This window comes from Calypte anna, chromosome 8, assembly GCF_003957555.1.
Source record: "Calypte anna isolate BGI_N300 chromosome 8, bCalAnn1_v1.p, whole genome shotgun sequence".
NCBI classification, from domain to species: Eukaryota; Metazoa; Chordata; class Aves; order Apodiformes; family Trochilidae; genus Calypte; species Calypte anna.
In genome coordinates, this window is record NC_044254.1 from 21,813,518 (window position 1) to 21,839,262 (window position 25,745).

General features: G+C 47.7%; 1 protein-coding gene across 1 annotated transcript in view; it reads right to left on the reverse strand.

Moving 5' to 3' along the window:
* Positions 1-13,207: 13,207 nt before the first annotated feature.
* The window catches only part of LOC103537947 (phosphatidylinositol 3-kinase regulatory subunit gamma-like), a 79,079-nt gene continuing 66,541 nt past the window's right edge, over positions 13,208-25,745 (reverse strand). Inside the window, 6 exon segments of the mRNA XM_030455311.1 lie at positions 13,208-20,504; positions 21,930-22,100; positions 22,449-22,523; positions 23,267-23,443; positions 24,606-24,748; positions 25,512-25,637. Coding sequence (XP_030311171.1) covers positions 20,303-20,504; positions 21,930-22,100; positions 22,449-22,523; positions 23,267-23,443; positions 24,606-24,748; positions 25,512-25,637 — 894 coding nt within the window. The 3' untranslated portion in view covers positions 13,208-20,302.

The following is a 25,745-nucleotide window of genomic DNA, read 5'->3' on the forward strand; positions in this document are numbered from 1 at the left end:
TGCAGACTCATGTGTGTTTCTTGTTTGGTCTCCCCTTGCTCTCCTGCAGTGCTGGGAGTGGCTGTGGCTGCAGCCCTGCTGTCCCAACCAGCTGCTTGCCGGGGCAGAAAAGCTTTTGGAGTATCTGGGTATTGAGGGTATCAGAGATCAACCTGCCTGCCTGTCTGGGATTTTCAGCTCCATGGGCCAGATCATAGAATGATTTGGGTTGGAAGAGACTTGTAAAGGTCATCTAGTCCAATCCCACTTCAATGTGCAGGGGGATCTTCAGCTAGATCAGGTTGCTCAGGGCCCTGTATAACCTGACCTTGAATGTTTCCAGGGATGGGGCTTCTCTCTGGGTTACCTGTTGTGTTTGGGTGTATGGATAAGCCAATGCTTTACACTCTGCAGCTGAAGCCCAGAATTTACCATCCTTCACCAAGAGCCCCTTAATACATGGTGTCCTGTCTTCCTGCCTAATGCAGGGTCCTAATGGGCAGGAGTGCAAATGTATAGAACATGAAACTTAGGAGCAACAGAAGAAAACAGTAAGGCAAGGAGGGAACTGGGACTCAGCACCACTGAACACAAAGCTGCTGCATGAATTAATTACATGCACAAAAAAAATCCAAAGGGCAACAGCTACCAGCAGCTCAGCTACAGCATTGGCTTGGATAATCCAAAGAGCATGAGGCAGCAGGACCTGTTGTAGCCGTCTTGTGCACCTACTTACTCAGCCTCTTGGTAAAACAGCACCCAAACCCAGCCCTATCAGCACTGGCGGGTGTAACCTCACCATGTGGAAAGGCATTATTCCTGCCCTTGGAGATACAGACCTGGGGCAGGATGCTCGTGTCTGGAGGTTTGGCTCAGCCCCATTCCCTGCTGCCGAGGATGCTGGCGATGTCCCGGTGCCCGGGGGGCGGATCGCAACTCTGCAGTGCCCCAGCTCGCAGCCTCTCGGTTCGGGAGCGGTGCTGTCTGGACCTTGAAAGCTGTTACCGGGCAGGTGGTGCCACATCCTGCCTGGCAGTGGTACGAGAGTATTTGCTCTGCCTTTGCCTGCAACAAAAAAAGTTCAGCGCATTTCACTTTGCTTCAAATTGGGACTTTTACTGTCAGAACTGGGCTCTCTCAGGGCTTTGTCTCCATCCTGGGGACTGGCCTCCTCCTCCGGCTTTTCCTGGCTCAGAGGAGTTGGTGGCCGCCCATGTCCTGCAGCCATGGGGCTGTCCCTGTCCCCTTGCAGCCACTGCCTGCACATCTTGGGCTGCCCTGTAAGCAGCAGCAGCAGCTCCAGCTCCAGGCCCCCAGACCCTGTGGGCTTTGCAGCCTGGGGGCTGGTTTGTCCCCAGTGCCAAGAGGCAGCCACAGCCCATGGGCTCGGGGAGAGGGAGGGAGGACACAACTCACAAGTGGTGGAGTGTCTGTCTCTCCAGGAAATGGCACAGAAAAAAGCAGGAACAGAAAGAGGCTTTGGGGATTTGTGCAAGGGATTGGGACCTCCACTGACTCTGCAGGCAGGGGGTTGAGGAGGCAGGGTTGAGGCAGGGCAGTGGGACCGAACCAGGGCTGTGTGGCACAAAACCCCTGCCCAAACCCCGTGGGGCTGAGGGACAGCCAGTGGGGATGGCGTGTGGTAGTGTCCCGAGCAGCTGGTGACCCATGGCCTCTCCAAAGCAGCAGGGAGTGGGGTCAGGTCAGCCCTGTCTAAGGGTGCTTTTGCCTGGAATTTGTCCCAGGGATGTCACCCTGGACTTGTCGTTCCCACTTGGACACATCCCGCTCACCAGGATTTAAACCCACCCTAAATCCCATTAAAACCCAACCCCTCCCTCCCCTCCAGGGATCCCCGGGGCAGGGATGTTGTGCTGATTGCTGGGGGCGTTTACGTTGGCTCATTGCTCCCTTGTCCCTCCAGCTACTTGTCCTTGGGAACAGGAGGGTCGTGTCCTCCTTCCATGGGACCTCTCTGGAGCTTCCCAGCTGGGAAATCCTGGATGCAGTGAGAGGTTTTGATGCAGCAGAGGATGCTTCGAGCCCTGAGGGTGAGATCCTGCCAGGCACAGCAGGAAATGGGTTTTGAGAAGAACCTGAGGCATCTCATGTGTCTTCACCCCAAATGCCACCGCCTGCTCCAATTGTGGAGCTGGGATGTGCACCCAGTGTCTGTGTGTGGCGTGATGTGCAGATTTCCACAGCTCCATAGCCCTTCACATCTGGCTCTGCCTCACTCAGCCTCCCTGACCATGGAAGCCATCAGGGCTGACCTGCAGCAGCCCCCCTCTCTCCAGCCTCCATCACATGCCAGGGGGCTTTATATTTTAAACGCTGATTAGGGCTGACCTCATATTTCAGAGCTTACTTCATAGTCGCTAATGAGGGATTAGGAATGTTAAGCTAATTAGCAATCAGCAAACGAGGGCTCAGTCAGTCTTCTCAGCCTGACATATTGTCAATGAACCAGTTATTTGATGATTATCGTAAACCTGCTCAAGCAGGCTGGATAATTCTGATGGGCAGCAGGGAAGCAGGGCAAGCTGTGGCCCAGGTGATGGGAGCCCATGGCCCCACGCAGCCCTGGCTGCTCTCCTCAGGTTGGAATGCTCAGGGTGCCTGCCCCTGGAGTCAAAGGATTTAAATAAATAAACAAATTGTGGTTGGTTTATTATTATTTTATTTTGTTTGTTTGTTTTTTCCCCAGCTGAATTTTATTGAGTGATAATCTGACTTGCCCAGCCTTGCTGCTCTGGGAGAGGCTTTACCCAATGGACCACCTAAGGAGGAACTTGGCCCCAGCCCTGGATGCTGCTCAGCTCCCTGATGGTTGGGAACCTCATGGAAGCTTTGGACCCTGGAGCTGGTGACAAGCCCTGGGGGTGTGGGGTCACATTGGTCCTTGTGCTTGGCTCACAGCAAGGGCTGTGGCTGTGTTCCAGGGTTCTGCCCTATAACAGACACCCCCTACCTCCCCTTCAGCTTCACCCAGGGCTGACCTTTGGGGGGAAAAGGCAGGGAGCAGATGGGAACTGGGCTGGCAGGACTGCCAGCATCACCCACCCAGCAGCCCTTTGGAGAAGGGAGAGGCTCACTTGCTGTCACCTCTTTATGTTTGCCTGCCCTGCCCTGAAACACCCCCTGCAAAACTCTCCTGGGTGTGACTTCCCAGCTGCTGGAAAGGCTCTTCCCAGAGCTGCTCAGCTTTCTGCTGGGTTTGAACTCTATGAGTTGTTAATTATCCCGTTATTTTGATTTACTCTCCCCACCCATATCCCCCTCACCATGTGCTCCAGAAGGGAAGCAGGGCAGCCAGCAGGCTTGTGGGGAGGGGGGGAAAGCGTAGCAGTGACCTGATCAATGATTCACAGTGGAAAAGGGGAGGTGTGAGGGGGGAAGTCCACACCAAACCAAAAATTCCAGATCCCAGAGCCCTTTTGGGAATGAGCAAAGGGGGAAACAAAGGGGACTATCTGGCTGTTCTGGCTCAGGAGGACACAGGACTGGGGGGGTGTTGGGCTCTGTCCTACCTGCTGCTTTCCTCCTCTTTCCAGTGTATTTAAAACCTAAGGCTCCCCACCTGGTGTTGGCCCACAGGGACATGGGGCTCAGCCCCATGCTGGGGCCATGCTCCTGTGCTGGGTGATGCCAAAAAGCTGGTTTTGATCCTGGGTGGGAGTGTCAGGGTGGTCACAGAGGGATGTGGATGGATCCAGGGCAGGGATGCTCCTATTGCTCCCTGAGAGCCTTTTTTCTGCCTTTCTTGAGGGTTAAAAAAAATCCTCCCTCCTCCTTTGGAACCAGTGGGGATGGAGATTTCCCTCTGGCACCCAGGGCAGGGGGCTGTGGTCCCCCTGTCTTTCCAGCCCTTGATGTTGGATGCATCCTTCTCCATGGCTGTGCCCTTCCCCCTGTGCCAGAGGGGCTTGGCAGCCTGGGAGCTAAAAATAAGTGAAACGTGGGGGATAACTGGGTGCCTAAATATATCCCTGCTTTAATTAGCACCAGGCGACTGCCTCGCAGTCACGTCCCACTGCCCACTAATCCCACAAAGCTGTGCCCACGTCAGAGGGCTCCCCCGAGCAGCCTCCCCCGGGCACAGCAGCATCCTGGCCTCTGGCTGGATTATTCCCTCTGGCCCTAATCTGGGCCTGGCAGTGCTGGGGGCTACGGGATGTGCGGGATGAATCGGCACAGAAGGAGTCGGCAGTGGGGGAGGGAGCATCGGTCCCCTTGGTCCTGAGATGTGCAGGACAGGGAATGGGTGCTGTGTGCCAAGGAGAGGGATTTCCTGGGGCAGGAGCACCCCAAGATGCTTTATATGCCCGTGCAGCTCATCCCTCCTGCCTCTCTCCTCTCTGGTCTGTGCTTTCCTTAGGCTGGGAACTTCTCTGGCTGTGGGATGCTCTTCCATGTCACTGGCCAGGGAGGGCCTATCTCCTCAGTGCTTCCCCGGGGCAGTGGGGTCAGGAAATATTTAACCTATTGCAGCTTCATGGGGCTCTGTGGTCCCTCAGGGCAGCAATTGGGTGGAAGCCTGAATTGTACCACGGCTCTGGTTGCTGCTGTCAACATCCTCTTGCAGTTCTGATCCATACAGATACATATGTATGGGCATATAGGTTAGAGAGTAGGAATAAATTAATTGCTGTGAGGGTGGTGAGATACTGGGACAGATTGCCCAGAGGTGCTATGGCTGCCCCCTCCCTGGAAATGCTCAGTGCCAGGCTGGATGGGGCTTTTGGCACCCTGGTTTAGTGGTAGGTGTCCCTGGCCATGGCAGAGGGGTTGGAACTAGATCATATTTAAGGTCCCTTCCAATCTAAACCATTCTATGATTCTAGGATTCAGTGATTCTGTGTATATTTCTGTTTTGCTCCTTTGCAAGAGCACTGTGTGCCTGGAGGGATGCAGGAAAGGATGAATTAAACTCATGGATCTGGTGACTCCTCCCTGGTTGTCAGCCAGCCCTTTCGTTTTGCTAAAAGGCCAGATTCCCCCCAAAGCTGTCTCCTGGGGGGGCTTTTCAGGCAGTGCAGTGAGGGGGCAGCAGCCTGGAGGGGTTTCCTTGGCCATCCTTCAAAGGGTATGACCAAACCACCCCTGCAGCTGTCATCACACATCTCACTGAGCTGGGAATCAGTCTGGGCTTTACTCTGGCAACCACAGTTAATCCTGGAGGAGAAAGAAGGTCTCTGGGAAAGGTGTGGCCCTCCCTGGTCACTGGCAGCAGAGGGTTACTTCTCCCGCTGAAGGAGCCCAGCTCGCTGCCTTTAATCTCATCTGAGCTCAGTCCCTGGGACCCAGCCAGGCTCTAACTCTCTAAACTGGCTCTTTTCTGCAACATCCATTTCCCTACTGTGCTTGTGGTCTCCCTGGGGCTGGATTGTGACACCTTAAACTCAACCAGGGGGGCTGCACATCTTCCTGGAGAGCCTGCAGCTCCCCTCGCTCCCTGCCTCAGTTTCCCCTTAGCAGTGTGGTCCCATTGGAATTCTGTGCTGGATGCAGGACCCCTGGGGCTGCTGGGCTGGGATGGAGAAGGGAGCTGTGCTGGGGGGAGCACAGAGCCCCACATCTGCTGCAGATGTTTACCTGGGCTCTTGGTGGGACACGTGGCACCTCAGACCATGGTGCTGATGCTCACCCCTGTGCAGCTCTGCAGGAACCACTTTGTCAAGCAGGAAGTTTTCCAGACAGAATATAAAATTTCACACAGTCCTTTCCCCCACTTGCCTCCCAGGAGGTAACCCTGCCTGGTGAGAAATGGGAGTTTTGTGTTTTCCTGTGCAGGAGCAGGGGGGAAGCACGAAAATGAGCCCAGGGCTGGTGCCAGCTGTGAAGCCCCTGCCCTTTCCAGCTGCTGGGTGCTGTGGCTGCTGCTCATTCCAGCTCTAGGTGCCACCTGCCAAACTGGGAACCAGTGCCTGCCCCTGCTCAGGTGCCTTTTGCTTGGAGAGCATCTGGGGCTGTTAGGTTGCCCTCAGTCCTTGGTTGCTTCAGGACTTCACTCTCCCATGGTTTTGGGCACTGCTTGTTTGTGGCAACATCTGAAAAGATTGTGCTGGTTCTGGTGTTTCTGTAAAGTGGCTGAGGTGGCTCTGGGGAAGGGTTGAGGCTGAGGCATTCCTTCCCCATTGCTGATGGAGAGAGAAGGAAGGGGAGGAGTAGCTTTGAAGGGAATGTGAGCCTGAGGGTATGGAGCAGAGCCTTGAGATGTGCCTTTGCTTCCTACAGGGAAAGGATGGATCCTGGGCCCTGAAAAGATGGACGTTACAGAAGGGGAATAATACCTGCAGGAGCAGCATTCCCAAAGCTGGGAGACAGCTTCCAGGGATTGCCATCCACATGTAGTGTTGTCCTGGTGCAAGCCCAAAGCTGAGCAGCTGCTGGGGCTTCATTCCATGGTCCTGCAGAACCCAACCCTGCTCCCGTCCAGCTCTGGTGCTGGGGCAGTGCCTTTCCCAGACTCTCAGCTGCCATTTTTGGCTTTACAGGCAGACACCTGAAGTGAGGCTGGCACTCCCCATCCCTGACTCCTGCTCACCCACTGCTGCCTCCATCAAGGATGTCTGAACAGTTTCACTCAGTCCCCAAGAAAAACAGCATGGACATCTCCTGCAAGCAGGGTGGCATTAAAACCCCATGTCCTCCCTGTCCCCATCCTCTGACATACACATCCACTTTGATGGAGGTCAAAATAAGATGAAAATGTGCTTTTGGCAATTTCCATTCCCAGATTTGCCACTGTGCCACCCCTGGGCATCTTCTCCTTCATCTGCTCACTAGTGACTTCAATAACAAATGGATTCCTGTTGCTTATCTCCTGGGAAGATTCTGCCACAGGTGCCCTAGGTCTCTGGGGATGCTCCAGACAGGGGCTGGTGAAGCTCCAGGAGTCACTTTCCCTGATGGGGACTGCAGGCAGCCTGAGGGATGAATGGGAGGAACATTTTGAGCAGGCACTGCATCTGTGTGTCCAGGGGAATGATACTTCTTTGGAGTCTGGTTGTTGGATGGGGCACATGCTACTCAGGGAGAGGGTGCGAGCCCCAAATATTGTCGAGGCTCATAGGTGAAGAGCAGGGAGGGCTGCAGGGATGTGCCTGAGGATGCTTGGGGATGCAGTGGCAGAGCCAGGGGTTGGCCAAGGTCCCTGTGTGCAGCTGGGGATGGATTCCAGATGGCCCTTGGGCTCACAGGCCTCACTGCAGAGTTTCTTTGGCAGCTGGGTTGCAAGAGAGTTCTGTCCAAAGGCAACATCCATCAGAAGGCAGCTGGCAAGGCTGAAGGGGGAGGAGGAGGAAGAGGAGGGAAGTGGTTTTATTCCCTTGGCCACTGGCTCACAGGGCAGCAGTGGCCTCACAGGGCTGACTCCATTTCTCCATCTCATCCATCTCCTCCCATCACTGTGTCCAGAGGTTGGTGGCAATGAAAGTGCTTTCCCTACTGCCTAAAAATATTTGGGACATGGTCAGCAGGCAGGGGAGACACAGCCTGCCGGCCCTGCCAGGGGTGTCCTGTCACCCCATGTCACGGGGACTGTCCCCTGTTCTGCAGGAGACAGCCTGGGGCTGGGCAAGGCTTTGGCTGGGCTGAGGGTGCCTGTCCCTCCCTCTGCAGTTGGGGTGGGGAATGGGTTTTGGACAAGTGACAGAGAAACTGGTTGGAAATCCAGAAGTTTTGGGGACAGGTCAGGAGGAAGATGCTCTCTTTCATTGCCTTGGGGGGGTCCAAAGAGCCACTGGAGGGCGCAAGCTCCCAGGTCCCCAGGAAGGGGCACGGTTCGGGGGAAGGGTGTGCAGCCGGGGGGCTCTTTGGGTTTCCCACCCTGAGGGAGGCTGAAATTTATCAGATGGGTTCAGAAACCAACCTCCAAGCTGAGAATGACGGTGATGGATATCTGCAGCTTGAGTGAGCCCCCAGGAGAGATGTTTCTCTCCCTTGGGAGGCTCCTTGGGCGTGGATGGGGGAGGTGCCATGTTCTCAGGGGGCCTCTAGGAGCCACACGCCGGTGATGCACCCAAAATCCCTGGCAGAAGTCTCCCTGTGGTGGGGAAAGCCATGATGGTTGAAGGGGCTGTGCATCACTTGCACCTTGCTCCCAGCACGAGCAGCAAGAAATTTATCCTAGAAATTACAAAACACTCACAGAAATTACTCCTTGAAGTAGGATGGGAAAAAAAGAAAACCAACAAAAACCACACTGAGAAGGAAAAAAAAACCAAAACCCCAAACCAAAAACCAAACAACCCCAGCAACCCACCCCAGGGCCGGGATCAAAGCTAGATGCCGTTCGGAAGCCCTGGGACAGAAATATTCCCGGTTCCTTTGGCCAAGCCGCCGCAGTGAAAGGAGCCTTTGTTCCCGGGCCTCGCTCTCCCGTTTGCCCCACGGACTTCGCTCCGGGACCGCCCGCCTCGGGCAGGTGCGGGGCTGGCGGGACCGGGAGGCTGAGGCTCAGCGGCAGAGCTTTGCCGGGCACAGAAAAGGGGGGTGAGGAACCTCTGCTGCTCCTCCCCCCGCCCATCCACGGCCGAGGGCAGGTACACAACACCCGGAGCTATTTATTCCATGAGTGATGTGTGTCCAAGTGCCCTTCTGCTCCTGCTCGCCACCCCTTCCACCCTAATTCCTGTCTTTTCTCACATCTTCCCAAACTTCAAACCAAAGTTACACACTATTTTATTAACTTTTTTCCCCCTCTCTCAGCTATTTTTGTTGTGTTGGACTATTCCATAAGCTGCACTGCTCCACGAAACTGGAATTTCCCTCCAAAGAGCTGCTTCTAGGTACAGGAGCTCATCATCTCTGCAGGACTGGGGACAACCAGGTTTGGCAAATTCCCCTTCCCAGAATTAAGAAGTGTCCTGTATTCTCCAGGTTCCAGATCCCCACATGCCAGTCCCTTGGACCCAAATGCCCAAGCTCTCACATCCCCAGGTCCCACATTCCTTGGATCTACATCCCCAGCTCCTACATCCTTCAGGCCCCGCAAGCCCCTGGCTCCACATCCCCAAGGTCCCCTCCCACCCTGAGGACAAGAGTCTCGAAGGCCCTTTAACTCCCTCGTGTCTCACATCAGTCCAGTTTAAAATCTTTCCAGATTTTGGACGTAGCCACATTAACCACTTCTGGTGGATCTAACCTGGGGTGGGAGGGGCAGCTCTGGCCAGAGCCCAGCCCGGAAAGCTCTGCCGGGTCCGGCTCAGCCGGGGGTGCGGTGGGGAAAGCTGCCCAGAACAGACCAGCCCTGTGCAAAAATGGGAACCTGTGTTGCTGATGAAAAGTTCTTTCTTTGGGTAGGATGTTTGTGTTTCCTTTGGCAGAGTGGCTGCAGGAGCATGCACAGCACCTGCCCGAGGCGGATGGGATGGTTCTGCTCCCAGTGCACCCATCCAGCCCCTTCCCTTGAAAGTGGGAGGAAAAGGAAAAGGTTTGGGACACACTCCAGTGCTTGATGCAGGTTTGTTGCTAGCGAGTGGCTCGCCTGGGCAGAGACCTGTGACAGCAGCCCAGAAAACCCAAGGATCTCTTCCAGGACTCATGGGGGAGCCAGGGGAGTGGTTTATCTGCCACTTTCTTAGCACCTCTGGATTGGGAGGACACATCCTGGCCCCTGCCCTCCTGGCATCCCAGTCTGCCCAAGATGCTTCACCTCAGGACATGCCTTGAGTTGCCCCCAGGGCCCTGCAATAGTTAATGTGCCTCTTCCTGCCACTTATCCCTTTTTTGGGAACCAGCCCCTGGATTGCTCTGGGTTGCATCATGGCTTCCAGCAGAGCCAGATGGGTGTGAGCTGCCTGCGTTCCTCCTCTTGGTTCAAGGCTCTGTCCTTCAGCTGGGGTCCAGCAGGAATGGGGATGGGGATGGGCTCCAGGAGCAGGAGGGACTCCGGTGGTAGATAGCTGCATGGAGGAGCTCCTGGGGAAGCTGAGATTGAGCTTTGGTCCATGGTGTGCAAGCCAGTGTTCAGTCTGAGACAGAGAGGCCAGGAGGTCATGGCTGAGATGTTTCCCAGGAGCATGGATTCAGGGACAGGAAGGTGGGCAGCAGCCGAGGCTGATGCTTTGCAGCTTTCCTTCCCTGCTCTGCTATGTCCTCTGCCCCAGGGAGCACAAAGCCACCATGCAGAAGGTGCCCTGGCATCGTGTCCCCTTCCCAACACTTCACAAAAGACAGCTCAATTTCCCAAGGGAGAATTTTTCCATCAGAAACTGCAGCTTTGATGGAAATTCAGGGAGAAAATAGCAACCAGTGAGGTGGCTTCCCTCAGCCAGAGTGAAGCCTCCATCCTTCAAACCCTCCTGGGCATTTGGACCATATTGGTAGAGAAAGGCTAACGCTGGTGTGGTACTGTGCCACCTGAGCCTGACCTGTTGTACTGGTGGTATTTTTGCCCATGAAAGTACTGTCCAGAGTAAAATTTTATATTTTACCAATTTGCTCCTATTTTGATGCAACTCAATGAGTGGAACGATGAGATTTCCCATGAAATGCTGATTCTGGGTCTGTGACCAAACTTCATGTACCAGTTCACTTGAAATGTGCTGGACCCTATTCCAAATTTGGACTTGATGTTCCAGGGAGGCCAATGCTGCATCTGAGGTCTTGCTGGGAGGACCTGAGGCTCATGGCCAGGGCAAACTCCTCCATGTGCCCCATGTCTTCCCAGGACTCAACCAGGTTGTTCTCCCAGGGGATGTAGACTGCACCCTCCTTCTTGGGTACCTTTCTACCCACCAGCCCCTGCTCATGGGGGTGCCTGGTGTGAGAAGAAACCTCCCTTGGCTGCATTTCCATGCTCAGCTGCTGCCTTCATGGCAGGGGAGCCTGCTGGGTGCCATGCACCAGCCATGCACATTGGAATGGGAAGGAGGAGATGGGTCACTACATCCCTCATGATTTCCATAGGGAACCCCCTACTCTTTTGAATGTCTTGAAGAGCCCAACTCACTTGAACTGCTTTGACACTTGTTCATTGATGTGTCTATGGTACTTTGAGTTATGGCTGGTGGTCCCTGCACCCAGCAGCAACAGTGTCTATTAAACTGATTATTAGCCTAAAATAAGTCTAATTAGAGAGCTGAAACCAAGGAGGAGAAGTGGAGTGGTTTGGTTGCTGCAACAAGCCCCTAGTTTTTGAATCAAACCTTGATGATCTGAACCAAACCATGATGCCTTGCATTTTGGCTGGAAAAGGACTGGCTTTTGGAGATGATTTTTTTTTCTGGCTTTTTTAGAGATTTTTTTTTTTTCCCATGGAAAAGATCCTCACCCCCCCAGAAATTTCCAACTTCAACCCTCTCATGCCCTGGGGGAATAAGAATCGGGTGAAAGCATCCCAGGAGTGCTTGTCCATCCATTTCAGAGCCTTGCCCTGCAGTGCCATGCCCAGGAGCTGCCAGGCCATGGTGTGCTCCTGGGGAGGGTCCTTATGTGTGACTTGGGGTGGAACTCAGGGGACTTGCAGGAAGCTCTGTGGCATTGCCAAGGATGGAAAAATCCTGGGGATCTGCCCTTACTCTGAGAAGACATCTGAGCTGGGAGGTGTTTTTCTTTCCATCCAGCTACCAGGGCCATTTGGAAATTTCCTATGCTGGCTCCTGGCTGTAATGTTTTCATAACGAAATGACCCGTCTGGCAAAGCCTCGAAAAATGATTCACCAATTAGTGACTTACATCTTTCCTGCAATTCTACCTCATTAGCCTTAAATTGAAAAGAAACACATTGAAAATAACAATAATTTAAAAAAAAACAAGAAACCAACAGTCCGCAGGAGCACCTTGCAGAGTTTTTCAGTTTTCCCTTCATTCTTCTCCTGCTCAAGTGCCTGGGAGTGCCAAGGCAGCAGACGCGGGCCCACAGCACCCATGGCTCATCCCTCAGGAGGATCCCTCAGGCTCCTGCTGCCCCTGGGTGCTGCTGCTGGGCCAGATGCATCCCTCCAGTTCTGGGCCCCAGCCCTGCAGCCACGTGGCTGGCAGAGGGGACCTGACCTCAGAGTTCTTTCTCCTTGCTGGGTAGAAAGCTGGATGCCCAAGCAGGCCCTGGGGTCTACATGGGTGCCCCCCACCATGACCAAGGACGTTTCTGTCTTTTTGGTGCTCCCTGTGGGCTGGTGGGGAGGCCCGGGGCTCAGGCAATGGAGGGAATGCTGACTCAGTGGCCAAAAAGGCTTAGTCAGCAATGTGAGAAAATGCTGGTGCAGCATTTTTCTTTTGAGCTGTCAATTGGCCCCTTGGAAAAACATTGCTCAGCAGCCTGCAAAAACGTCGACTCATTGGGTTGCAAAAACACTGAGCCATTTGCAAGCCTGGCTGGCTGAACTGTGAACAAACCAGTTCTGCCCCTGCCCTTGTTTTCCAAGGATGCTTCTGCCACATCCCATCTGTCTCCCAGGTCTGAGGGGTGAAACCCCCAGGTTTGCCCTGGCAATCCTCTTGAGGCTTGCCCTCAAGCTTGCTCAAGCCCTTTGGGTGGCCATCCTCGGGCTGCCTTCCTGCCCCGTGTGACTTGGGCATCTCCCCAGCAGCTTCTGAGCCCTTGAAGGGAAAACACAAGGCAGGCATAGGGAGAGGTGTTTGCTGTGGTAATCCCCAACCCCAGTGCCTACAGTGGAGACAGGGGGGGTTTCCAGACTGGATAAATTCCAGGATGCAGCAGTGCCTGGACCATGGGCCCTTCTGCTATGCCTGTGATGGAAGTGGAAGAGCACAGCAATAGCACCTGAAAACTCACGGATTTCTCAGTGGCCCCAGTGCCTGCTGCTCATGAAGGAACTTGGAAACCAAATGGCCATTTCCTAAACTCCTGCAAAGGATCTAAGACAATCACTCCTGCTGAGCTGGGTCTTTCAGAAAGCTGCTGGAGTGCCGCAGCCTCTCCTCTTCCCCTGGCACCAGGAGTGGCGTCACCAAACCATCCTGGTTTTCCCTGATGGCAGAGGAAGCAATGAGGCGTGCAGGAACATTGCTGATGGCTCCTGCTCTCTCTAAAGACGCTGTAAAAAGAATGGAGGAAAGGCTCCATTAAGGAGTGCACGTGTACTACGTGTATTCCTCCACTGTTTCAGTCCCAAGAGGATTTTGGGGCCTGGCTGCTTCAACTCCAGCTGAGAGTGATTTGGACCTTGGTGAGCCTTTTTTTTTTAAAGCCCCTGTAAAAGATGATGCTCACGGCCTCAGCTGGGAGACACAAACACAACTAACACCGTGACAGCCTGACCACGCTGCAGTTCTGAATTTATTAGAAACAGCTGTCAGTACATCCTTCTAAAACATTACATGTCGATGTGCTTTATTGCAATTTTTTATTGCATTTTTTTTTTTTTTTTGATCTAGAGCAAGTAGGCCCAGGATGCTTAGTGTCTGGGATTTAAAAGCCCAACCATCTAGTAAAAGAAAGTACAGCAAAATTGTAACACACCTGGTGACAAGTACAGTGTTGCATTACTGAGCTAGAAACTACAGGATGACTTGTCTGAAAACACTAACATACAATTGGTTTCCTTATGAAGCAGTTTGTTTCTTTTTTTTAAAAGTTAAACTACATTAATTCCTTTTTTTTTTCTTTTTTTTTTTTTTTTTTTTTTTTGACTACACCATAAACGACAGAAGAACAGGTTTTACACAAGTAACAAACAGGAGTACCAAAGTTACATGCTGGAATTCACCTGGAAAACAAAATAATTCGATAGCTTCTGGAGAAGCAGGTTCTTAACAGATGCAGTTTCCCTTAAAGAAAATAGAAGTCAAAGAAAAGCAGAAACATTAATGCAAAAGTTGTACAAAGGAGTGTGCTGTTATTTCAGCCCTCGATACAAGATCAAACACCCACTCATGCTTTACATTGAACCACACCTTATACAAAGAGTCCACTCACAAAGGGACATGTACCAACACCACCCATTGCACATCAGCTCTGGACAGGAGGTCTGGGGGTCTACTGAAACGTGCAAATGGTCACTGCTCCTCGCAGGAGAGCAAGAGGGTTCCTTTTGCTAAGCCTTGGTCTGACAAAGTTGAGTACTTTGTCCCAGAGTAAATAACATCCCAATTCAATTCGGTTTACAAATAAAGTAGTAACACCCCAAGAAAATCCAGAGTTTAGCATTTCAGAAGCACATACGCAAGATGAACACAATAAACTCCTTTTCATTTGACAAAAAAGAAAAAACCCCAAACCAACTCTGCCTAAACGCGTGGCAGAATGTGCTAACAGTGACTTTTGTTTTTATTCTTAAGGGGCAGTGCCACTTACAGCTAATGCATATAAATGTGTACGTGAATATATTTTACATATATCTATATACATACAGTACATATACACACATCCACACTCACACACAGATGTTGCAGACCATTACAATCCCATGGTGCAATAAACAGCCAGATATACAAAATTAACAGGTTTCATCAAACATATCTCTGCTGGATGTAGAATTCACTCACAAAACCAAAACAGACCAAAACCCCAGCCAGCTGACCGAACACAAACCCCCACCACACCTGACAGAGACCAGCTCAGGGCTGGCACCAGCATCCTACAGCTCCCCTGAGGACACGAGACTGGTGCCAGGGGGTGATATTCACCCAGTGACACTATTTTTCTCTTTGGATGCCATAATTTTTCCCAATGCTCCCGAGCCCCTCACTATAAGCACTTGGCAAGTGCATGGGCACAGTGCTGCCTAATGCAGGGGGAAACCTCAGCCCTCTCGTGTGCCAAGGCCCATCTCACAGAATGCCAAAGGAAGGTGGTGGAGGGGGGGCCTCAAATTAAAACTGTTTTCAGTAATATGGGTTGATCAATGAGGTGGGGGTTTTTTTCTATCGGTAAGGGCTCGTTTTTACTTTTTTTTTTTTCCTCTCTGAAGCTCGTATTACATTTTTTTAAAAGGCAAATTTTAGAACAAATGGTGAGTCTAGTCATAAAATATGGCAAATCTAGGTCAATAGCAATAAAAACCCAAAAAGTCAATTCTGCATTAATTGTATGGAGCCAGCCCCAAAGACCATCACTTCAAGCACTGTCCTCATCTAAATGGTTAATGACTTAAAGCTCCCTATCTGCCCCTTCAAACAAACAGGAAGGAGCTGAAAAGATTTCCAGAGAGACTATTTTCCCCCCTCCCCATTTGGTGGAAAGTATTTCTGCCCACAGAGTGCAAGATTCACAAAAATGTTGGACACACTTCGTCTGACCCCATCCAAAGCTACTCCTCCTGCAGTACTTCACTAGCCAAGCTGCTTAACGAACAGGCCCATGTTTATTTGGGCTAGTAACTTGGTTCCCTTCTCCTGGCTGCACATGTTGTGCCGAGGGAAACGACAGGATCAGCAAAGTTCCCTTCCAATACAGAACGAGGAGCCACTCCTTAAGAACTATTAATATCCTAACTATCTGCTTGCACAGACATTTAAGGAGAAAACAACCAATTATTCCAAAGGGAAGGGTCTGCTCTGGCATCAACTCTTTTTTTCATGGTGCAAGGTGCAGGTCCCACATCAGGGTCTGTCTACTGCTTCATCAAACTGCAATCACAGGGATGCTTTAGGATACTGACCCTTCCTCTTTAAAGCAATTTGCTTTGAATACTGAATTTGAGCAAGCCTGATCCCCCTCCCCTCACAGCATCTTTGCTCCTAGGCAATGCTATTTTGATTTAACTGTTCCAAAGGTAGAGACTGCAAATCAACATAAAGAAACTTACATGTAACAAAATCTGCTATTAAACATGATCTAAACAAAACAACCCCCAACCCATCATAGTGCTTTGTGAAACTTCATTTTGAACCTGTCCCTTACCCCTCCCAATCCACAAGCAGTACCTGTTTCATGTCTGCACAATGCAGCAAGCATACAAGACTCACTAACATTTCAGATTTTTATTCCCTGTTGGTGTAAAAAAAAAATTAAAATTAAACAGACATTCAAAAACAGAAGTGAGATTGTTCAAGTACCAAATAAGGGGCTTTTCCAAACTTAAGATGTGACACTCCTATAGCAATTCTGCTGTTTTAAACAGCCACAGCATTCAGTTATGGACCTGGTGCCACCCAAGCCTGCAGAGAGCCCCGGATTTGGGGCAACCAAGACTCTCCTCTTTCCCTGTCCTACCCAAAACACCACTAATGTCCATGTTCATTTCCACAGTTCCCATTACAGTTGCCTGGCTTTGCAAAGGGCAAACTGATTTTTGCCCTGCTGTGACTTGAATTCAGGTATGATTAAATACAAGCTCTTTTCCTGTCGTGTTTTTCAGTTGGGGAAGTCTTGCTTACACTTGTGTCAGTGAGAAAAGAATCAGGCCCATCATATTAAATGGAAAACTTCTTTACCATCTGCCACATCAAGAGAGATGGGTGTGGAAAGAGCATTTTATTTTTGGCATAAGACAGAGGACTGGACTGGATATAACTGTAGATTGCAATAACCAACACAGTTGCACTGCTTCTCACAGAATTAAAAAAGCCCAACAAAATACAACACCCAAATCTAGAGCACTCCAGTATCAGAAAGGGATGGATCACATACTGTTCCCTTCACATGTCAGTGAAGTGTCTGTCAGGACATCCCTCTGCTTTTAGATTGGTTCTTCCCATTCTAAGATATTACTTGTAATCAATATAGAAACTAGTGTGAAAAGATTTAAAACTTACTAACTTCAAAAACATGGCACTCGTAGCTGATGCAATGGGGCCAATGGCAACTGTGGAAGAAGACCTGATTTCCATCCATACAAATACAAAATACTGAATCACCCCTGTTCCCTGCAAATATACTTCAAAACAGATTAGAAGAAACTGTGCATATTTGAGTTTCAACACCCCCACCCCCGTTTAACACTGTGCAAAAGTTATTTAACTCTACATACATATTTAATACAATATGGGTCAATGAGATCAGTACTCCTCTAACTGCAGTCTGATAACAGATGGCTGCTACAACAGTGACACTATTTCCCCCTCTTTCCTCCTGATATTTTGACTCCTGAAACTAAAACCTTCTCACATCTTACTGTTTTAAATGAACTTGAGTTCCTTTGTCTTTATGTTCACTTTTCCTGTATTTGTTTTAGGCTTAACAGCTGCTTTTTGGACTAGGGTATAATCCTACATCTCACAGTCCCATTTCTGATTTCTCAGTTGTGCAAGTGTAGACCAGCTCCTGGGCACCACAAGTTTCCTCACAGGTCCAACGCTACTGAGCAAAAAGAATCAGGCTGAGCACAGTAGGACTAAGCCCTCACCCTGTGAGGTCAGTCAATTTTATACCCATTTTCATTTGTCCTACAAGTGCAAAATGGATGCAAAAAGAATCTGTGCAATGGCATGTGAGAGTCAAAGGGGAGCAATAATAGCAGCCAGGACTCAGGTCCCTAAACCAAACACAAAGAGAGACGGTGGCAAAACACGGCCTCAGAGAGACTGCTGAGGATAACGGAGCCAAACACATGGGCAGAGCCTGCCCACAGCCCTGATCTGAAGGTTTGGCAAAGCAGGAGTTCAAAGATGGCTTCAAGATGGCTTATTGGCTCCGAGTGCATCACTCACAGCAAATACATCACACCTGAGATCAGCGAAGAGATCTCGGAGAGCAAGGGGCCAGAATCCCAACTCACTCACACCACTCTAAAGCCAAGCTACCTTCAGAGACGCCAATGGAATTACACTGTATTTACCTTGGCAGAGCCAGGGCTGGAGCCTGGACCAAGACCTCACAGGATCAGTCAGATTCCACAACTGGGAAACTTCAGACAGTCCCGCTTTGCTATCCCGCTGCTGTCAGTGCTGAGAGGGTGTGCCAGGATTTATGACCCTGAAAGGAGACCTGCGTTTGTTTAAAACAAAACTGAGCCCTATCTAAAACCAGCTCAGATGGGAAACACTTCAGCCAGGTTGTCCCTATCTCAAAAACAGGGATCAGAAATACATAACCCATCAGCCTCTGGCATTAACACTGTGGACAGAGGAGAGTTCAGCAATATCACAAAGGAGGAGAAAACAAGCAGACACTTCTCTGGCACAGGCATGAGGCACCTGGCTATCTTTTGTGTCTTAACTGATTTCTCTCATTGGGCATTTGGACCCAGCCCAGCACCAAGGGAATGTCAGATGGACAAGAGGTGTGAGAATGACAGCTTTACAGTTACCAGATTAGAACTGCAGATTATCCAAGCAGTAGGGCAAGTTACTTTAAAAAGAAATTTTTCCACGTCCATATACCACTGAAGAATTCATTTGAGATTTTCCCTAAGAGCAAAGGCTACATCTTGCTTTTCCTTTTCTTGGGGAAGCTGGACAGAAGAGACACACGAGCAGATGTGGGTGACTCTGACAGAGCAGCTTGCACAAATTCTCTCACCTAGGTTTAGCTAAGCTTTGTAGTGTTTCATTTAATTAGAAAAGTGTGTCATCTACAGAATTCTTTGCCTAAAGATTACATTCTGGCTGACTAGAAAGCACCTGGGATGTGTCAGGGTCATTAGTGCAAAATAAAACATCTCACAGGCATGCCAGGCAACCAGACTCCCCTTCCTGCAACAGCTGTCATGCTCCAGCCTTTTCACTTCCCTGCTTGCAAATTCATGACATTCAAGCGAAATAATACTTTTAGTGTAAACATCAGAAATTGACAAGCCTTGCATTACTGCCTAGGTATTATAGGAAAAAAAACCCCACCATTTGACTAGGCAATAAACCCCAGGGTCAGAAACAGGTCTAGAGGGTTCTCAGACCTGCATGACTGTCTGCTTCCTGTCCTGCACAATGGGTGCATTGCAAAGGAACTGCTTCCAGTAACAGGAACAAAAGTAACTTTCAAGGTTGCACGCTGAACAATTACTTTGCCAGTTGTGCTTTGATGCCAAGTGGTTGAGTTTGCCAGATTTAGCTCTTTTTCATTTTAGAAGCTTAAGGAATGGAAATAAGCTACTTTGTATACTTTCCAGGGAGGGGATTTATTGGATGATTGCTATACTTGACAAAGCCCAGGACTACCCACTCCAGGATTTGACAGCAGCCCTTGCCAAAGGATGGTACCAGACATACAATAACTGAGGAGTACAGCTCCTTTCGTGTGTTTTACATCATGTCCAAAATAACTACAGGGGAATTTAGATTACACCAGTGTAAAATCTTGCTTGGCTGCAGTGGTGTGAGGGTTCAGAACCTAGCTTATAAAAAACGAGCCAGAGGAGATCTATAATTAGCATGCTCATTTCTATACAACTGGAAAGGACTAGACCACATGAGAGAATTTGGTACAATAAGCCATCCAGAAGCCTCTTCTATACCAAAATCAAGTGTTAAAAGAGCCTGTCATTGTTCAGCAAGAGAACTACAACAGGTGAGTGCAAGCTTCATTCTAGTTTACATTCTGAAGCACAGTATCATCAACAATTGAAAACAGAATCCCAAGCTTAGGAATGGGAGGAAGGGAGGTGAAGAAAGAGGAGAGTGAGGAATTATATCAGGTCAAACGAATTTAGTGTTTTGAAGCCACACAAATGTTTAGCTTTTCCTTTTATTTGTTTCAAGTTTTGGTGTAGAAAGTATGTGCAGATGCTAATGCAACCTTCCCCATAAGTGCTCAATCTAGCAATGAACAAAGTTTTGGTGTGTTCAATTTGGTTATAAATGTTTCCTTTGAGTGAAGACCTGTAGTGCCATTGAAACCAAAACTTTGTTACTGTTGGCAAAAAATAAAGCAACGTTTCTTTACAAGCATTTTTCCATTTAAATAAAACCTGAAGCTTTCCCATAATTCCTTTGGTCTTCTCTCACCAAATTCCATGCTACCTCAAGACAAGCCCTCTTTTGGAAGTTTGGCTGAATCGCAGTGAAGCTGCTAAAATTAACAGAGAAGAATTGCTGTGGTAGAGTTTCCCTCCCTAGTTTCTTGGGAGCTTAAGACTGAAAGACATTACTGAGGCCTCCAGCAGAGGCTTCAAATTGTCTCTACAAGAACAAGAGAAAACAAAATCCAACTACAAGTTCCACTGAAGGTGCCTGGCAAAAAATTCTCCATAAATCGATGTTTTGCTTCCATTAATTTTGTATGTATTGTGTTGAGTTTTTTCCCCTCATAAGGAAACAAAAGTATCAGTGTAAAAGCACAGCTGAGCTTTTAAGGTAGCACCAGGACACCTACACCCAAGTTGTCATCTTGTTGCTGCTAGGCCTCTTTTTGATTCACATTCACAGAATCACTTCTTGTGCAAAACAAGCAGTCTAAGGAGAAAGAATGCCCTCCAAGTTCTAATAAAAATTGTAGAAAAGAATCCAAGATAGCCAACACTTTCCTTCTCCCCAAAATTTATCTGCAGAGAGAGGGGGGCATCTGTGCGTAGACAGGATAAGCAAGCCTGACATTTAGGGAATCGTTGTGTTGGACAAGGGATGTCTGCTGGTAATGAAGAACCAAATCCTTAAGTGTGCTGTACAGGTTATATGGTTCTGCAAACCCGTAACCTCTTGGAGTGCTGTAGATCACACAGTGTTTCACTTCTCCATCAGCTCTGCAAGGAAAGGAAACAGGTGAGTTTAACATCAAAGGACAAACCCAAAGTGGCAGCCTATTAACAATTAACCAATGCAGCAACCCTGCCAGTCACTAAATTACATAATGGAGGACCCAGTAGATGCAAGTAGAGGAGATTAACATAGTCTGTGAAGAAACAGTGCTTCAGGGCACATGATTAAACACTCCTGCATAATCCACAGAAGAGGCCTCTTCTATCCCAGAAGTTCAATTCCCTACTGCATTGCTCTCCAATTGTTTCTTAGGAGAAAAAAAAAAAATCAAGAGCTTAACCAAGAAGATAAGTACCTGATATCATCTAAGATTTTGTGCTCAACTTGTCTGGAAACCTTTCCCCTAAGCAAAGAAGCCAAAACCTACAAATTCTTGGGATGTACAGAGTATTTTGTGAAATGCAGCAGTAACCTTCAGTGTGCAATTTTTTTAATGTTAAGCATGGCTTGGGTTCAAGTTAGTTCATTATCTGGAGTCATAGTGACTGAGTCCCTAACTTGGCAAGCAGTTACTGCAACACAGCATTTCCAAAGCTGCTAGAAAAACTTAGCTGCCAGAAAGATGGAGCACTGTGTAATCCCTGCACTGGAACCTATTGCAATCCAAGTCACGTGTAGGAGCAGATTCCATTTTGCCACCACTTTGCTGGCCTATGGTAGGAGACCAACCAAGTGCAAGTATCTGATGAACCAATCACTCCAGTGACTGTGACAATGTCTTGAACATGGCAGATGCTACAATCTTGAGTTACTTTGAGGTGATACACCTTCAGATATTCACTTCTTGTACTTGCTTTCAGAAGCAATTAACCTCATGTGAAATGAATCAGTGAAAGCCATTTTGCACTCCAGAATAGGCCTGAAGGATTTTTAGATAATGGAATCAGAAGTATTTCTGACCTCCATTACATCACCATAAAATGAAGTGAAACACAAGAAATCAATGCAAGGCTGTGTGACTGTCATAAGAACAGCTGCTCACAAATAATGTTTCCTCTGAAGCATCACTATTATCTTAAACATACAAGAAAAAGCACCCAGGGTTGGCCAAATCTAAATATGAGAATGTTATCGTTTTGCAGCCCTGTTTTTCTTCTTCCCATGTGTTCCTTGCCAGGGAAGAATATGGGAGAATTTGGCCTTAATTTACTTATGACTGTGGTGCTTCAAGTTGGGATACTTGAGAATTTTATACTAGCTACTGTGGTGACTGAAGAGATTGCTAGAATTACAGTTATTGCACATTTAAAGCACATGTTCTCATCAAAGCTTTATACCATGCTATGCTTCCTGCAAACACATTGAAATGGGTAGGCCTAGGATAAGCCTGGCTTGTGTTCTCCAAAACGAAGACCTGGGATAGATATTTATGAACTGAGCAGTTAGAACAAAAAGGAAAACAGACTTACACCACAGAACAAGCATAACATCCTTTCTTGCTGCTCTCTCGAATTAAAAATGCTCCATCAGGTTTCCCACAGAGCAAGTCTTCTGCTTGGATACGGTTGAGATCCCCGACAAACCAAGTTTTTTCATCATGATGTGGCAGGTTTTCATCTTCTTCATTCACAAAATATGTGCTGAAAGAGAGAATAAGTTTGCTAACTCAACCCCTGGTCAGTAAAGGATTTAAGAGTGATTTCTTTTTCAGAAGTAATTCGAAGAAATACCAGAACATATCCACACTGGGAGGTCAGGTTCCTAATGGACATATATTAAAGGCTTCAACTTGGAACTTAATTGTTCCAACTTTGTTAAATCCTAAATGTTTCAGCAGCTGCCTCTTATGGTGTACAGTTCCCTCAGAAAATTTATCCCTTTTTCTACAGTCCTTTACAAGAAACTAGGGCTTGGTGTTACCAATCCCCACATGAGAAAACACTTAATGGAACTCTCCTCAGTAAAATCATATGTATAATGACACTTACTCATCAATATTTTCATTTTTGATTCCCAGCCAGTCGTTTATTCGCTTCTGTCTCACCCCTTTGTGATTGAGCCATCTGCCAGAAGAAGAGAGCATTGATACATTACTTCAGTGTATGTACATGTTTTCTTACTGAGCCAGGTGAAGCTCAAACACAAGGTACCACAAAGAAACAGCCAGAAATTTAGTTTGTCCTTCAGTAGAAAGATCATAGACTCCATAAGAGTGTTTCCTTGCATCATCTTCTGAGATGCATCCTTCACTGTACACAGTAAGAAAAAGTCTCTCAAATGGAGAAACAGGAGGGTAGAGACTGCACAGTGCAGTCCAGAAAGAAGGCAGAATACAAAGTGTGTCATCTGCCTGTGCCTCTTGGGAAAATCAAATGCCACTGTCACCTTCTACCCTCCTAATATCACCTTCTGAGATAGTGTGTTCCACTCTGTCTTCTGCTAGAGTCCAGCCCAGCTGGGTAACAGGGGTGTCAGTGAAATCAAGGGTGGGCACCAGCAACATCTGCCACACCCTGCACAAAAAGTACTCACAGCAGGCACAGGCTTTGGTGATAACTCGTTTGTATTAAATGTTCTATTTACTGGAGTTAAAGACTGTGCACATAGTTGTGGCAGGCTCTTCAAGTAAGAAAGTCATGAAGAGGCCAAGCAATTATTCAGATGTCCCATGGCAGGATGCTGTACCTTAGAACTCACAGAACTTTGGTTATGAAAAGAAGATTAAATTCACATTATCCTGATGGAAATGCTCATTAATCAGGTTCATCAGAGACACTATTCTAAAGTACAGGTCAGGCTTACTTACACCAGATACTGATCTCTGATTTTGCGAAGCTGAATTAGGTCAGGCTTGATGCTATTCATTTTCTTATCAGTCTCCCTGTTGTCCAGAGCTTGTTTCTTCAAATCTTGTTCCAGGCGCATTTTACTATCATGGATCTCACCCAGACGGGATTTTAATTTTTCATAGTTCATCATTATCCTGCAAACAAGTGTAATATTTGAGATGTGAGGTCAAACCAGTCTAGAAGGACTGAACCTTACCAGTAGCACTTTACACAGGAGTATCACAAGAACTACTGTACCAGCAGCTCCTCCCTTTGACCTCATCTCAACATGAGAATTACTGTAAGAGTGCCAAAAAAGACCTCTTGCCAGAAAGCTTACTACTCTTTTGCATAGTTTGAACCTTCAGTTTACATTTTCTCCTGGCAGAGATGCAGAAGCAAATTATCTCTAGGAGGGCAAGTTAGGACAAGTTCCTCTTTCTCTGTCAAATTCATTTTTTGGCCTATCAGTTCCACATTCTTACCACAGGTATCAGTATGAGCAAGATTTTGAATGCAAACTTCAATTACTGGTCAAGAGCTACTGGGAATTTACACTGTCTGCATCATCATTTAGTATTAGTTTGTGGGTTTGGTGAAATTTAGGAAAAGAACAAACTTCCCCTGTTAATTCTTCTTTAGTCAAAACGAAATACCACAGTCACATAGTGAGATTCTTACAGGTAACTTTTCAGTCTAAAAACATCCTTAAGGTTACCTTACCATGATTCATAAAGCACTGTATCAAGCTAGGCATTATACCTGGTGTTTCTTCAAAGGCCCAGATACAGCCTTTTATTCTATTATCTTCACAGAAGGGAAATTTCAGATGAGGCCCTTACTGAATTTCTGTTAAATAACCACTATCCACTACCAAGTAGTGCCAATTAAATACTGATCTTCTTTGAAAATCACTAAAACTGACTTTGGAATATGAGATTTACCAGATCTCATATCTGAAAAACTGCAGATAATTTTGCAGTTTACAAGAAAAGATTTTCCTGAATTGTATTTTGACAAAGTCCAAATAGATGTGAGATAGGCAAATGCAACTATTATTTCCTGGTACTCATCACAGTATCTTGATTTACTGAAGAGAGAAAATAATCAAGGGATTTCCCACCTGTTCTATCTACAATGCAATTCCCTGATAGAAGAGAGTTTCACTGAGGGTTCAGACAATACAGACAAAGGTCTTAGAGAAAATACTGAGTTTACAAAGCGGTTTATGTGATGCAATCCTATCTAAGAGAATTTCATGGGAGTGTCAATGTCGATTCTTCCCTGTAAGCAAACAGACAGGACTTGAGAGCTCACCGTTCAATCTCTTTGTCATTCCCCTCCCTACGAAACCTCTCAATGTATTCCTTGCTGTATCGCTCCTGTGAGTGGCACTGCTCCTCAAATATCTTAATGGTTTCATTAAATGCTTCAATTGCAGTCCTCTTCATCTGAATTTCCTATGTGAGAAAAGAGTCCTTCATCATTTGCTCGTGATACAGAAGACAATGCAAGACTCAATTATGTTCCCTGACTTGACTAGGATGAACTTTTTTCCCCCTACAAATTAAAATGTGATTAATCAGTTTTAAATTTAGTTGAATGTCTGAGTAGATTCAGGGAAGTACAGGAAAGACTTATTCCCTGTAAGTCTACCCCCCACCCCCACATGGTGCTCTCTATTAGGCTGCAAACCCCTTAAATGTATTTTTAGTCATATTTTCCATCTTAGTTTTCAGGAAGACTGCCAGCAAACCTCCTCCTCATATATGAACTATCTTATTTTACAAGAAGCAGTCCAAATACTGTGTTCACACTTCCTTAATGCATAATATCTGGTATCTGATTTGAACATGATTTCATAAAAAAAAATGGACAAACCTCTCTACAATTCTCACTGCAGCACAGAGCAGCTGGAAATACTCAGTGTGCAGTGCATAGCTTGTAGGGGATGGCCTTCTCCACTGCTCTGCCTTATTTAGGAAGCTCAACTCCTCCTCCTTCCTTGCCCCCATATCATACCTCTAGAACTATCAGCAAAAAGTAATATTCACAGTGTCCATCACCTTTGAAACTACATTCTCTGTTCCACAATTTTCTAAGTTGTTTCCATGTATTTTCTGACCTCAGACTTCCCTTATTAGCCATAACAAGTTAAAATTATTTTCTTTACTTTTTAAACAAGAAGAAACAGATTCTACAAACATCTGAAGCAGAACCAACCTGTGATGTTCTGGTATATTCTTCATACAGTTTGTCATACTCTTTGCTCTTTTCCTGATACTGAGCATGGTATTCTTGAAGCTTTTTACCTACTGCGTCTATATTATCTTCTTTCACCAACTGATCCTGTACATACAAAAAGCTATTAAGTCTTCAAACAAGGCAGCTTTTCTTTAAGAGCATCCATTTGCCCACTTGAGTACTTTTGCATTTTACAGCTATAACTATACTTCT